This window comes from Zosterops lateralis (genome assembly GCF_965231275.1).
Source record: "Zosterops lateralis genome assembly, chromosome: Z".
NCBI lineage: Eukaryota > Metazoa > Chordata > Aves > Passeriformes > Zosteropidae > Zosterops > Zosterops lateralis.
The window spans coordinates 78,765,065-78,779,342 of NC_139800.1; the positions used below are offsets into that span (position 1 = coordinate 78,765,065).

General features: G+C 51.4%; 1 protein-coding gene across 1 annotated transcript; it reads right to left on the reverse strand.

Annotated features, from left to right (window-relative positions):
- Positions 1 to 152: 152 nt before the first annotated feature.
- On the reverse strand, positions 153 to 10,691 carry FRMD7 (FERM domain containing 7; the record flags this gene model as incomplete). The annotated part of the gene is made up of 12 exons (XM_083882821.1): positions 153 to 1,187; positions 1,330 to 1,405; positions 1,502 to 1,570; positions 1,793 to 1,956; positions 2,237 to 2,332; positions 3,483 to 3,630; positions 3,816 to 3,930; positions 4,059 to 4,156; positions 4,839 to 4,917; positions 6,151 to 6,193; positions 6,538 to 6,642; positions 10,635 to 10,691. 12 exons carry the CDS (start codon positions 10,689 to 10,691, stop codon positions 153 to 155), a joined length of 2,085 nt encoding a protein of 694 aa, XP_083738947.1.
- Positions 10,692 to 14,278: the final 3,587 nt, after the last annotated feature.

Consider the following 14,278-nt stretch of genomic DNA (forward strand, 5'->3'; position numbering starts at 1 on the left):
TTAACATATCCCCTATAGCTAAGAGCACACACAACACAATCTCATCAATGTTTCAAAAGCTGTAAGCAGACCTGCAAAACAAAGAGTGTCACCGTTCCTTGACCCTGGGTCAGCACCGGCCACCTCTGCTCCCTCCGGCCGGTGTCAGGCACCTAGGTGAAATACTTGGAGGCCCCTCTGGGAATCCTCTCTTCAGCAGCACTGGTGGCAAAGGACACCTCCTCATCCTCCTCATCCAGCTGGAGGCTGCCCGAGGAGAGCCGCACGCGGGCCATGGGCGAGCGCAGCACGCGGCCGTACAGGGAGCAGTGGTCAGCGGCCAGCAGGTCCGAGTCCGAGTCGCTGGACTCAGTGCTGCTGCCCAGGTAACGCTCGGTGGAGCGCCGAGGCCCCGGAGCCAGCCCTTGCTGGGCTGGGATGTGCCAAAAAACACCCCCTTTCCTGCTGCTCAGGGCAGGGCACGGCCCCAGGGGCCTGAACTCAGAGCCGTAGGGGAAGCGGATGGTTTTCATGTCCGACTGGCTCCAGGACCGCCTGGGAGGCTGCTCCTGAAGGCCATAATCAAAGGAGTGAGCCAGTGACCTGTTCTCCCCCACCACACTCGTGCCCATGGCTGTGCCTGCAGCCTCACGGTGGAACTGCCCAGCCTGGGTCCCACTCAGGCTCTGTCGAGGGGCGTTTGCTGTCACAGGGCCACTTGCACTGGCCGGTCCTGCTGTGTCCTCGCCAGGGGCCAGTGCAGAGCCAGGGGGCTGCAGCGCCCTGTCCAGATAGAAAAGCACAGGGGGGGCCGGGGCCACCACGGGCAGGGGACAGGGCACATCCATGTACACCAAGGGCCGGGTGCTCACTTCCCTCATGTTGCCCACAGAGGTGCTTTTGCTGTTCCCAGCGAACTGGTGGTGGGGCCGAAAGGATGTCAAGGGATTCCTGGCTCCGAAGAGGTCGATGGGCTCCCATGCCCGCTCCATCTCCAGCTCGGCGTAGAGCAGGGGGAAGGCAGAGGAGCTTTTGGAGTGGGGCAGGAAGGTGGGGGATGCTTCGGGCTTGGAGCGCTCCAGCTCGGTGGCAAAGGTGACCTCCATGGTGGAGCTGCGGCGCCGGCTGTCCAGGGAGGGCTCGGAGCCATGCACTCCGTTGGCGTGGTAGGAGCCCCGGCTGCCATAGGCCAGGCGCAGCTCCTCCACCTGAGCAGGGCACAGACAGGGTGAGTGCCCAGGACGGGGTGGGAAGGGAGCACCCAGGGCTGGGGGCCTGGCTTGGCCTCCAGCTGGGGCAGAAATGCCTAGACCTTGGCACAGAACTGTTGCTGGTGCCATGGGGACTTACCTGCTTTGACACATCCGTCAGGAGGTCCGGGGAGGAGCGGCACTGCCTCTCATCGTAGCGGGATGTGTAGTGTTTCCTGCAGGAAAAAAACATGGGTGGATGTATGGCTAGGAGGGTCCTTCCCTTCTCCCCAGTCCCCTCAGGCACTGCCCCCCATCCATGTCCCTGGTACCTCTCGAAGGGCAGGCTCTTCATCTTAGCCTTCCTCCCATGCTCCAGCAGCTGCCGCTGAGTCCTCCCACTGCAGCATGGAGGGAGAAACATGAGCAGCACCATCAACCCCAGCCCCAGGCAGGCCTTGTGCCCCATGTGAGGGGATGCAGCATGACCAAGGCAGGGGTGTTTTCAGAAGTAGCTGTTACCACCCCCTCAGATTCAGACAGGGCCAACATAAAAGGGAGGCTCAGAGCCATCCCCAGGCCCTTCCTAGCCCCAGCAGTTTGGATTTCCCCTGGGAATTTACCTGTAGCGGAAGCTGGAACCTTTGCTGCAGAGAAGGGCTTTGGGCTTTGACTTGGGCTCTTCAGAGAGCCTGAAGAAGGCATGGTACTCCACACATGTCTTCCAGAAGGCCTTGCAGGTGTCCCGGCTCGCCATAGTGAACTCCAGCGTGTCCTTGCACAGTGCCTGTGTGCCAGAGACAGGACAGCCAGGGTCAGGAGCACAGGACAAGCTCTGCCATTTGCCCTCCTGATCCCCCAAGGGTCATATGGGCTGTCAGTGGCTCCAGGCAGTGCATTGTCACCTTGCTGGGGACACAAGAGTAGCACGTGTTGCACTCAAGAAGGATCATCATCACGAGCAGCAGGAATGGATTTTACTCTCAACTGGAGACTTTGCGTGGCTGAGCTTCTATCCACCTCTGTCTGCTCCCCAGCCCAACAGCTGCCTGTGGTGTGGTACTTACAGAGATGTTTGCATGGAGCTTGATGAGAAAATGCTTCCTCTTGAAACTGAGTTTGCGAATTTTGGACCAGTTGAAGGTGTTGATCTTTGTATTGCCCTGCAAGAACAAACACAGCAATTACAACTTGATGGGGCAACCTGTGAATACAGAAATGCAGTGGGCCAAGGTCTGAGCTCACAGGACACTGCATGTGACTCCAGTGCAGCTCTGGGAGCTGCTGAGTTTGGGGAAAGGGTGCTGGGGTTTGGTGTTTGACTTTCCATCAGCTGGTTTTACAAGTAGAAATTGAGGTTCAGGGCTTAACTCTGCCTGCTCAATCTCTTTGCAAAAGTCCAGGACCCCCAGATAAACCTCAGAGAGGTCAAGGCAGGAAGTCCTATCTGTGGCAGCTCAAATATCACATGAGGTAAGGTAGAATCAGCACACCAAAGAAATAATATTCTCCCCTCCGTTGCCAGGAAGTTAGCAGTGCTCAGCTCACCCCCACAACTTTAGACCTGGTTTGAGCAGGCTGCAAGCACACTTTACCCCATTATCATTTTGTACAAGGTTAGATGTACCCACAAAACACTGGTGCCATGGCAGAACCAGGAAAAATTGTGTTACCCCACTCTGTGGCACCAGGACCCTCTCAGCTTTCTGGGAGAGCCCAGATTTTAATGGGCTCACAGCTGCTCTAATCATGCTTGAGGGGTGTTTATGGCTCTGAATAAATAACCAGGTCTGGCAGCACTAATTACCAACAGCAGGCCCACAGCTAGGTTTTATGTTCGGGTTTGTCCAGCTTTTTTTTTTTTTGCTGTGACAAGATGTTCCCAGGTTGAAATCAGCCGGTGTGGCAGCGGAGCTCTGCCTCACACCGGCTGAGAGGAAATCTGTGTTTACTGCTCAGCCCGGCCGTGATTACAGCCTTATGTAATTGCACAGACGTGGGGGGCTATTTTTGCTGGAAGATTACACGGTGAGCACATGTGACAGAGCCGTGGGACCTGTGCTGCTCACAGGGCCACCATGCTCTTGTGGGACAAGGGCCAGCAGAGCTGGGGCAGGTCCAGGGGCACACAACGAGTGCTGGAGGATGCTCTGGGCTGAGTCTCCAGAGCATCACCTTCCCCACTGCGGTCTGTGGAACACATGGAGGAGGATTTGGGAGAGTTTGGAGAGTTCTGAGAGGAGAAGGGTGGCCCCCAGCTGGAGAGGTCACCCTGCCCGGGTGCTGGCGGCCACCCCTGGGCCCCAGGCTCACCCTCAACACCAGCACCCCCATGTGTGTGACGGCCAGGTTGATCTGTGTCCCCTCGCCGTCGCTGGCGGGGTGCGGGCGGATCCCGTACATCTCCAGCTTCCTGGCCACGTCCAGCAGCTGAATGTCCGACTCGGCCGGCGTCTTCCCTCTGGGGAGACACGAACGCACAAGGGGAGGCAACAGGAGTGAGAGGCAGACGCTGAAATGCACTAAAAAATGTCATTTTGCAGGAGCACATGCTGGATCATGTCTCCCCCACGGTCAGCCCTGCCTGCTGATGGGAACACCCTGTCAGCAGACTTCCATAGGGGATCTGTGTGCAGCAGCCCTTACCTGTGTCTCCGGTGGTAGTGCATGATCTTGTTGTCCAGGTACTCCTGGTTGGGCAGGTACCTGTGTGTGGCCAGGTGCTGCTGGTCCGTCTCCTCGTGGAAGTCGCCCAGCTCGGCTTTGGGGACACGGGGAAAGCATGGATTAGAGTGTGAGGGGTCAGTGCAGTGGGAACCCCTGGCTGCACAGCCAAAGCCTGTCCCCAGGGAAGGGACACTGTCCCTGCTGGCACTGGCTTTTCCTTACACTGCAGCAGGTGGGAGACGAGCAGCGCCGCACTCTTGTCACTGCAGGGCAGCCGCCCCTGTGCCAGGTCCTTCTTGATCTGCAGGGTGAAGAGGTACCTGTGGAGGGGGACAGGAGCCCTGGGGGGAACTGGGTGCTGGGCTGAGCCATGAGGGCCGTGCCTGTTCCCATATCTCCACCCATGGATGCACATCTGCAGGGTGACAGGATGAGCATGCAGCCCCTGCAGAAGGCTACAGCTGGGCACCACAATGACCAGCACGTCCTTGTCATTGAAATGCTCATCAATAGACTTCAAAATTAACATTCCTTTCTGTTTTGGAGGGCATTTGCCTCTCTTGGGGCTGGCGTTCTGCAGAAGCACTGTCTTGGTTTTATTCTTAGTCCCTGTTTGCAATACTTTCTCTAAAATCGTAAAAGTTAACAATGTCATTTTCAAAAATAAAACTAAAGTTGTTCTTTCAGAACTCTGCTTGAGGCAGGAGCTAGACTGAGCAGTCAGACTCTGTGCCCAACTGCTAAAGTGTTTGGCAGTAAACAAATTGCAGCCTTATAAGACGGCTGATCCTTCAAGTGGATTGTGTTTAAAAACAGAGGATCAAGAAAAGATATTCTTGGTTTTGTTCTGTAAAGTGTGATACTTAGGATACTTAGGATAACCAGTGCTCACAGACAAGCTGGGGTGGATGAAGATAAAGAATTAGCACACTGCAAAAACACAGAACTGTGTGGGAAGGAAGGAAGGAAGGAAGGAAAGAAGAAAGAAAACAAGCACTGTACCTGGTCAGTTCTTCTCTCAGGTGGCCGGGGTCCACTGGGAAAAATTTCACCATAAATTTGAAAAGAACCTCCTTAGGATCTTAAAACACAACATCTTCATAAGTTTTCTTTTACAAGTCTATTGAGAACATTTATAACTCTCTTCACACATGCTGCCTCCTTACAGAGTAAATTAATCTGGACCCTTAAAAATCAGGGACTACAGCCTGCCCCCCCAAAACCAGCCTGCCCAGGCCCCCAGATGCGAATAGAGATTTGGATATCTAAACAATACAAAAGATAAAAATGCCCCAGCAATGCTTTAAAATTGCAAAAATCCCTGTTAGGAAGGGGTTTCCATGAAATAGTGCCAGGGAACGTGGCCAGAGCCTTGGTTAATTGCCATCACTGGGGCTGTATGCTAAACTCAGCCCTCCAAGCACTTGGGATGCAACAGCTCCATAGGAGATTGCTTAGGCAAAGGGGTTTTTTTGTGGGATAAGTGAGAACAAGCAGCCAAGCCCAAGGCAAAGAGTGTGGAGGGAGGGAGAGAGGCAATTATGTAAGCACCGACTGTCACAGAACACCCTGGGATGGCTCAGAGGGACAGGCCAGAAGGCACTTGGTACAGGAAATAGGTGCCTGCAACAATTCCATTTGTGGTGCACCCAGAAAGGGAAGGCTCTTTATCAGGCTTTCCCATTTCAGGGAAATTCATGCAAATACCCTTCTGCAGCCTCCCCCTGGCAAAGACTGGGGTCGTGGCCCCGAGCTCTCAGTCACCTCCCAGCCATCGTGTACTTGGGGAAAACATGATGGGGATGGAAAGAGGCCTGTGCTGAAAGCAGCACTGTGCTAACACCAGCCTTGGCCAGGCAGAGGAGGATGGGCCTGAATTCAGGTCAGGCTCTGCAGCATCTCCGTGGGGCTGGGGAGGAGCTGAAGGGCAGAGGGGAGACCCTGCAGGTGCCTGGGCCACTCTGAGCTGCCAAGGGAAAAGGAAGGCACGCAGGAGCAGTGCCTGTCACACTGCCAGCACGGCCACACAGGCACTCGGCCGCCCCTGCTCCTCTGCCAAGCTGTCAGGTTATTAACAGCTCCAGCCTAAAACGGTGCAGATACCAGATTGCAAAGGCAGCAGTATTTCCATGGGATTTTGTATAGACTGAGGTGTCCTTCCAAACAATCCTGCCCAGCCTCACCCTCTAAAATGAGCCTGGATAAGTGCTGGAAGCCAGGGATCCTGTCCCCAAGCAACAAAACTGCATGAACATGTCTGTGCTAGACTCTCACTGGTACAGATTTATAAGAAACCTATTCTTGAAATACTTACTTTTGACTTGCTTTGTTATGGGTTTTAGTGGTTCCAACCAGACCTGAAATAAGGCAATGAAGAGCTGGGTAAATAAACAGCAGAAGATATGGGAAATAAAAGCAGCAGCAGCACGGTAGAACGCAACATGAAAATGTTGGCCAGCTTGGCCAGTGACACATGTCCTGCTGGTCAGCACAACACAAATGGCTATAGATAGACCCCACAAGCTGTAGATATCACTGGGGCTTGTGGCTCCCCTCCTAACTCCCATTTTCAGGCTTTTTCTGCCATCATGGCAAAAGTTTCTATTTAATTTTCTATTTGGAATTTTAGGGAGATGCTAACAATCCCCCAGCCATGCAGGCAATAGCAGCTCCAGGGTCCTGTACTGCTAGCTGCACTCACCTGGTTCCCAGCCTGGCTGTGAAACTCCAGCCCAAAGTACTCCTTCTCCACAAGATTGAGGTGGCTGCAGGTGAGGCTGAAGAGCCCTTTCCCACAAGATTTTTGCTAGCAAACAAACACAGCACAGAAGCAGCAGGTTAGGCAACACTGACAGCAGCCGTGATGGGATTTCAGAGAGATGGGGAGAAGTTTCAGCTCCCTTCCTTCACCCCCTCCCTGACCGTGCAGCAGCAAAATCTTACTCAGTAAATGCTGTTGGCTTCAGCATGTACAACAGGACAGCTGCATGCTGTGTTCCCTGCCTTTGGAAATCAGATTCCTTCCCATCACTTCTCTCCTTTATTAAGGAACATAAACCAGAAAGGAGAGCAAGAGAAAAAAAAACCAACATGTTTTGACTCACTGCTTGCAACTATCACTGTCTGGGCAGTTCTGTCCCTGGCAAACCAGCCAGTGATCCCCAAGACAAGCACCTGCCTGAACCAGGGACAGCCATGGCAAACGTGCTTCATTAAGAGCCAACGGGAGCAGACCTCAAACCTGTGCAGTGAGTCCGTGTGCCCCAAACAGCTGGGGATGAGCTGCAATTATGGTTAATGGTAATTAACAGCAACAGGACCAGAGATCCTGTGCCATGGGCTCTGAGTCATCCATGGGCTTTAGCAATAGGAATTAAGTGGCACTACATGCTGATAAGGGAGGCCAGGCTGTAGTTATTCCCAGTAAACAGGAACACTTGGAGGGTGTTTTCTTGACTTGCTGCCATGCTGTGTGATCTGTCTGGAGAACAGACCAGGAGGCCCAAGACTCTGGAAAGTGCTCCAGAAAACACCAAAAATCAAAATGGCAGTGACCCTACCCACCTTCATCAGGTTGTGAAAAGAAGACCAAAAAGAAGTATGGGTTATTGCAAAAGCACGCTGTAGCAGAGAGGCCAGGTTAGACAGCTGCTAAATTATGGCATGTTGGGTGATGGAGGGGAAGACAGGCTGCAGCTCTCTGTGGCAGTGGCTGTCTCCAGCAGGGACGGGAGGGACCCGGCTGCTGGTGGTGATGCACAATAATCACCACCTTTCAGGGCTTCTCCTGGGATGAAATTGCTGGCTCTGTGCTGTAAGGCTGCAGAAAAGTGATAGCATAATAACAGCATTCACTCTGCAGCACTCCCAGTTCTCCTCAAAATTACTGGAGCACAAGGGTAATTAAAAAAAATTATAATTTTTTTTTTTTTCAAAGCTAGAATTTTCTAGCATGAAAGGCCTTTGGTCTTTGTCAGGCAGCCAGGAAAGAGAAGCATTTCTTGCTGAGTTATTACCTACCATATGTCTGCTGGGAGCAACCCACTCTGCTCCAAGCCCAGCACTGCCCAGGGACAGGAGCAGCCCCAAACCCAGGAAAACCTGCTCACAGGGAGACACAGCCCTGCTGCTGCAGGGGATGCTTTAGAAGCAGAGCCTTTCTCTTGTAGAGTGTTGCTTCCAGGTGCCCTGTCCTGGATTTTGGGATGCTGAGGCCAGTGTTTCCTCAAGCACCAGGGTACAATTGTGTCCATCAGCATCAGCCCTGCACTGCACCAAGTGAGAGAAGTGGGGTCTGTGCTGGAGGAGCACAGTGCAAGGCAGAAGCATGATATGTGGGGCTGTTTGTCCCACGTCCAAGCCTTCAGGTGCCTCTGAGAATGATGCTGGGCCAGGTGAGCACCCAGAGGCAGAAACCCCCAGAGTAGAAGGTGAAAAGGAGAGGCTGCAGTGGCCCCTCACTCATTGGTGAAAGCACCTGGGACTGTGACCAGAATCAGAAAGCCAGAGGCACTTCCAGAGGTAGACAACAGCACATGCAGCATATGGGACACACACACACATGCCCAGGTCCCCAGAGGGACTCTGGCAACACCCACAGTCAGATGGCAAAGCCCATTTCTGCAGCCTTCCCATAGCTCAGCCTGTTACACCCAGGTCTGTGGATTAGGGGTGAGCAACAGCTCGTGGGATTTGGTGTGATCTTTTCCCACCACCTTGGGAGACACTTGCCCTATCACACATGCTGCAGCCAGCACAGAGTGTCATGCACCAAAAGCCACCAGCCCTAAGGCTCTCTGTGCCCTCCCTGCTCTGCCACCAGGCCCACACATCTCCTGTCAAGGAATTCCCAGCTTTACACGGGATACATGACCACAGGAGACTCTCCTTCACTCAGCCTCAACTACTCGTTTTTCTGGGCTTGTTTGGTTTGCCCAGCAGCACCCCAGACCCAGCCATGGGGTGCTCAGCGAGGGGGGGCACAGTGGGGACATTCAGAGATGTGCCAAGCCTCTTCCATCCCCTGCCCTGAGGGCTCAAACCTGTTACCCCAGGAACCACCTCCAGAGCTCAGCTGAAGGAAATCCTGGGAACTCAGTGGTCCCAGCTATCAGCAAGGATTCAGTGGAGGCAGAAACCTTCCTGGATCAGCATCCAGCACCAGGAGAGGAACTTGTTCTCATGCAAAGCAGCCTGGAAATGAGACCTTGCTGCACATGCCAGCAGCTGTGACACCCACGTGAGGCAGGTAGAGATGTTTACACTGAGTGTGAGTGCAGGGGGAATCAGATCCTCTGTGTTTTCTTGCTTTTGTCCTTTTCCCTCCCATTATACTGAAGTACTTCACATTCAAAAGAGCTTTCCAAAGTCAGGAGGGGTTTAGGAAGAGATGCTTAAAATATCTGCTCAAAACTTAGCCCAAAGCACTCCTTTTATACTGGAGAAGTCACTAATTCAGCCACTCATTTATCATACCCACACAGCAGCAAATGCATGAAATGCCTAAAAGGGGTTTCCAATACCATTCCATGCTAAAAAAGGAAATGACCAGGAGTTCCTCTAATGGAAGCTATTTACTGCAATAACATGTCGTGCAGAGCTATAGTGCTGTGTTTTGATCAAATAAGAAAACAGAGATGGAAAAAAATGTAGCAACATTGTACCAGAAGCATCTTTTGAATTGTGTCTCACTATGACTCAATCTAATCAATGGGGGGAGGAGGGGGAAAGCATTTTAAGTTTACCAGTCTCATTTTTAAGGTGACTCCTGTACTAGGATATATTAATTAAACTAAATCAAACAACTTCCTTACTGTGTCAAATGATGGAATTGCTTTATAATCCTCTTTTGTGCAAAATACTGTCACAAAGAAACGGAGCTGTGCATCTGAGAGAGCAGTTCTCAGGCTGTGCTATAAACCACAGAAGAGGACAGTATAAGAAAAGCAACAGAACTTGAAAAAAACCCCCATTTTATATTAAACACTCTGCTCCCACAGGAGATGCAGGTAAGTACTAGAACAAATTTACTTGAATTAGCTAATTCAATTAGCTGCTGTGACTATCAGACCCTAACCAACAGTAAATGTGCAATCACACTTGCAAAAAGAGCTTCTAACACACAGTCAAGACATACCTACTTTCAGTTATTTATATACATATCCATAAATCTAACACCATAGATATTAATACTTAACATTTTAAACCTAGTTCAAAGCCAATATTTATTAAATGTGAATTATTAATCACGATGTGTTGTGAGGTGTCTCAGTGATGGGTCACTGCCATGCAGAAAATAGAGTGATTTTTTTTCTTCAGCTACTCACAAAACCACACAGTTTTCTTTTTCAATTGAATGCCCAGGAAGAGATGTGTGCAGATGTTTCTCACCAGGGATAACTAAATATGCTATTTTTATTCTCTTCCCACACTTTACTTCCTTACTGAATGTTTACATTGGCAGCCAGACAAATGAAAGAACTTGACACTTGTCAAGATCATATTAACTGATTTACTAAAGATCACACCAGGTAAGTAAAAGCCATTCCTCCCTCTTCACAAATAATGCCAATAACAGGGAAGTGTAGGAGTGTGTTGACACCAAAAAAAAAGCTACCTATTAGTACCATAAACTTTCATTTTGAATTTGAGATTGGTTTTCTTGCTTGTTTGCTGGGGGTATTTTTCTTTTTTTAAAGCTGAAAACCAGAAGCTATCAGAGACCATGCAACCCTTCAGAGCAACAATGCCTTAATAATTAACACCAAAATAATCAGTAAGAATATGATACCCACTTACATCAACTACAAAGATCTTCTGGGAATCATCCAGGAACTGGACTTTGAGGTGCAGCATCCTCGAGCAGGCAGCTGGGTGTGCAGCAGGCACGGCAGTCCTAGTAGTGTGAGCCTGGAGCTGGGAAGGGAGCCCTGACTCCTCTTGCACACATAATTCCCTCTCAGCTGGATGGAGAAGGCTGCACTCACAGATATGAAGCAGAAGCTGGAGCAAACGAGCTGACTGCCTAAAAACTAATTAAAAAAAAAAAAAAAAAAAGCTGAAAGACCAATACCTCCCTAGGTTTAAATGTCACCACTGCAATAAAAGATGTTTCTGCCTGTGAATTATGGGTGTATAAATAGGGGGAAGATTGGCAGTAATGGGGCTGAGATAAACACTCAGCTCTTACAGCTGGTGGTGAGCAATGCGAGGGGAAAGCAAGCCCACGCTCGGTACCACGGGGTCAGGGGAGAAGAGCTGAGCATCTCTCCTGCCAAAGTCAGCCAGCAGTGAGGGTCACCCTTACTCTGCTCTGGTTAAGGTGCACTGGGAGAGCAGCTGTGCTGGCTCCATGGGGTGGGCAGATCACGTCCTGTCCACTGACCGATGTGTGGACAGGCTGATGTACTTCACCAGAGACTGGAAAATGTTTCCAACTGGACCCAAAACCAGTTGTGAGTTGCTCCTGGAGAGGCAAAGGAGGACCTGCTCCTAATTCCCAGCTGAGCAACTTAGTGAAGTCTCGCTAGCCTTTGAGACAACCTGGTTCCCATCTCAGATCTGAAAAGCCCATATCCCCTGTCATCAGCTCATCCTTGGAGTGCCAGAGCCAGCCACCCCCCCTCAGACCCCCGACCTCAGCCCAGGCTGCTGTGTGCAGCCTTGCTTGGTGTGGTGGGTGCCTGGGGATGCTTGTGCTGCTCCTCTGCCCCAGGTGCTGCAGGGCCACGAGGAGCTCTCTGACCTCTCTGGTTCCTCTAACCCACCAGAGACCGCCTCACTGAGCTTTTGGGTGAAAGCAGATTTTGGGCAGGAGCCCCCACTTCCAGAAATAAATGCCCTGGGCAGTGCCAAAAGCAAGCACTGGACTGGCACAGGGGATCATTATTGCTGCTGCTGCTGGAAGAAGTCACAACCACACACAATCCTGTGGGACCCAGAGTGATAGAAAGATGGCTCAGCAAACCAAAAAAGCCGCATTTAGTGCTGCAGAGATTTTGTTCCATGCTCCCTTGTCTGTTTCACTGAAACTTCCATTATAAGTCACTTCAGACTATTTGCCATGGCCTCTCTTACACTTCCCAAATATTCCTGGGGATGTCAAGACAGAGGCCATCAAGGCAACATAACATCTCGTCATCTCTGTCGCAGTGAGAAAGACCACAGAGTTTTTTATCCATGGAAAAATACAGTCTTCTGCTAATCAGGACAAAAAGGAGCCTGAAAGTCAAAGCCAACCTGCTTTTCCTCTTGAAGCTGCTCCACAAAGCAGCTGAATCTATCATGCTCCACTGCCAGGAGGGGAAGGCAGCACCATGTTAAAGACCAAATTTCCAGCCCTGCACGTGGCCCTGGGGTCTGAGCTCTTTGTGTCACAGGAGAAGGGCAGCATCATGTACAAACCACCCGGGGGGGCTGAGAGCACTTCCCTCTGCAGTTTAAAACGTTTGTGCTGTCAAATATTAACAGGCACCAAGGAGAGGAGCAGCTCTCCTGTGAGTGGCTCTCATGCCACAGGCACAGATCTGCACTGGGAGCACAATGGGGACACTGGACTGGCAGGAGAGATGTATGGGGGTGCAACAGAGGAGCCCCCAAAGCCCAGAAGGAGCCAAGTCTCCCTGCTAAATGCTCTCCTGGCATGCCAGGGGCACTGACTCTGGACTCTACAGATGCTGTTCGAAGCTGGGCACCAGCCAGTCGGGTTGTGGGCAGAAGAAAAGGGCTTATTTCCCTACCTTGCCATGAAGGAACAAGGCTGTTTTGGGTCAGACAGGACCTCTGGCCACCCTGTAAATCTATCTATGGAGACATCGTGGAGCCAGCAGCAGCAAACAGGGTCAAACTACGTGAACAAGAACTTTTTGGCATAGGACCACTAAAGGACAGCAAGAAGAGATGTGGGACAAGCAAGGTTTGCTTGGGGCATGGACATTGTCTGAGCAAATGAGAACTCTGTTTTACCCCACTTACCTCTTTCTTCTGGAGGTGACTTGGGGACAGCCGGAGCAGCACACAAGGGGAGCACCTGGAGTAATTCCAGCTCCTGGCCTGAGCCAATGCCAAAGTCCAGCCTGGTATGTATGTCCTCCTTATTATCAAGGGCAGGGAATAATGTGAAAATGCTGCAGGAAAGCACAGAATCCATGAGGGGCAAGCACAGCCATAGTGGCAGGTGGGGAGGGGACCCCAAGCAGCAGCAGCAGAGCACAGTGGGACCTGAGCAGCAGCATGGAGTGAGTTCTGCTTCAGAGCTCTTTGCTCAGCCAGCTCAGCCCTTGATTTTAAATATTCTGGACCTTGCTACCACCATCCTCAATTGCACCAGTTTTCCCCTGGAAGGACTTTCTTCCACCAAGTGCATCTGATCCCATATTAGGGTGGACACTTTGGCTCAGGGTCTTCTTCAGTCTCTCAAATACTCTGCAGCTTGCTGGGATGGACTGAGCAAGAAATAACTTTCCTTCCTCTCAAATGCTGTTGTTCCTTTTCCCAAGGAGAATACTCACATGGATGTTTGGTAGGGGGGGCGGTTCTCTTTTGTTACCCATTGGTTTTGGAGTGAGGGCAGCACACAGGACAGGGCAGAGAGCTGGGCACTGCAGCTACAGCCTGCAGAGCCTCCTGGAATGGTGAGCCCATTGTCACTGGGCACAGAGTGAGCCACTTCAGAGCTGCTGTCCTGGGCTGGGGCTGGGCAAGGAAATGCCCCAAACCTCCCCACTGCCTTCTGAGAGAGGAGCAAGCTGTGAGAGAATGAATTCTGGCAGGGAAGGGACATAACATGCTACCCCCTGCATCACTGCAGCTCTGTGCACTGCTGACCCTTGGGCTTTGTCATGTTTATCTTCAAATTTGGTTTAGAGGAAAGGAAATGAAGATGGATAGATAAAGTCATTGAATAGAGACCTGCCAGGGGATTTTGAACACCACAGCCCAAGAGGCAAGAACCCACACCCAGCTCATTGCTGAGCAGACAGAAGTGCACACTCAAAATGCCACACAGGGCTCGCCCAGGTGGACTCTGGTCAGCTGTGACCTTTCATACACTCACATTTCACCTTCTCTTCCTCAGCTGGAGCTGCAAGGAGAACACTCACCTTCCCTCCTCATCCAGCCATAACTCCCCCAGCTGCAGGGCCAGGGAACAACCCAGCCCTTGGCTGCATCACTCTGGCACAGCCAAAGTCCTTCTGAACAGCTCCAGGCTCACAACGGGATATCCCAGCTGGTTAATGAATCCAAGGCATGGCATCAACACTGTAAACAGGGAATAGGGTACCTACCACATTCCTGCTGCCCCTCCAGGAGAAATGGCTTCACCCTCAGCTGGGGTGTCAGCTTATACACAGTTGTTTTAAACTTCTTATAAAATACACCCCCTAAAAAGGGTTTTCAAAGAACAACTTGAGTTTGTTTAGTTTAAAAAGAGAAGAAAGGAA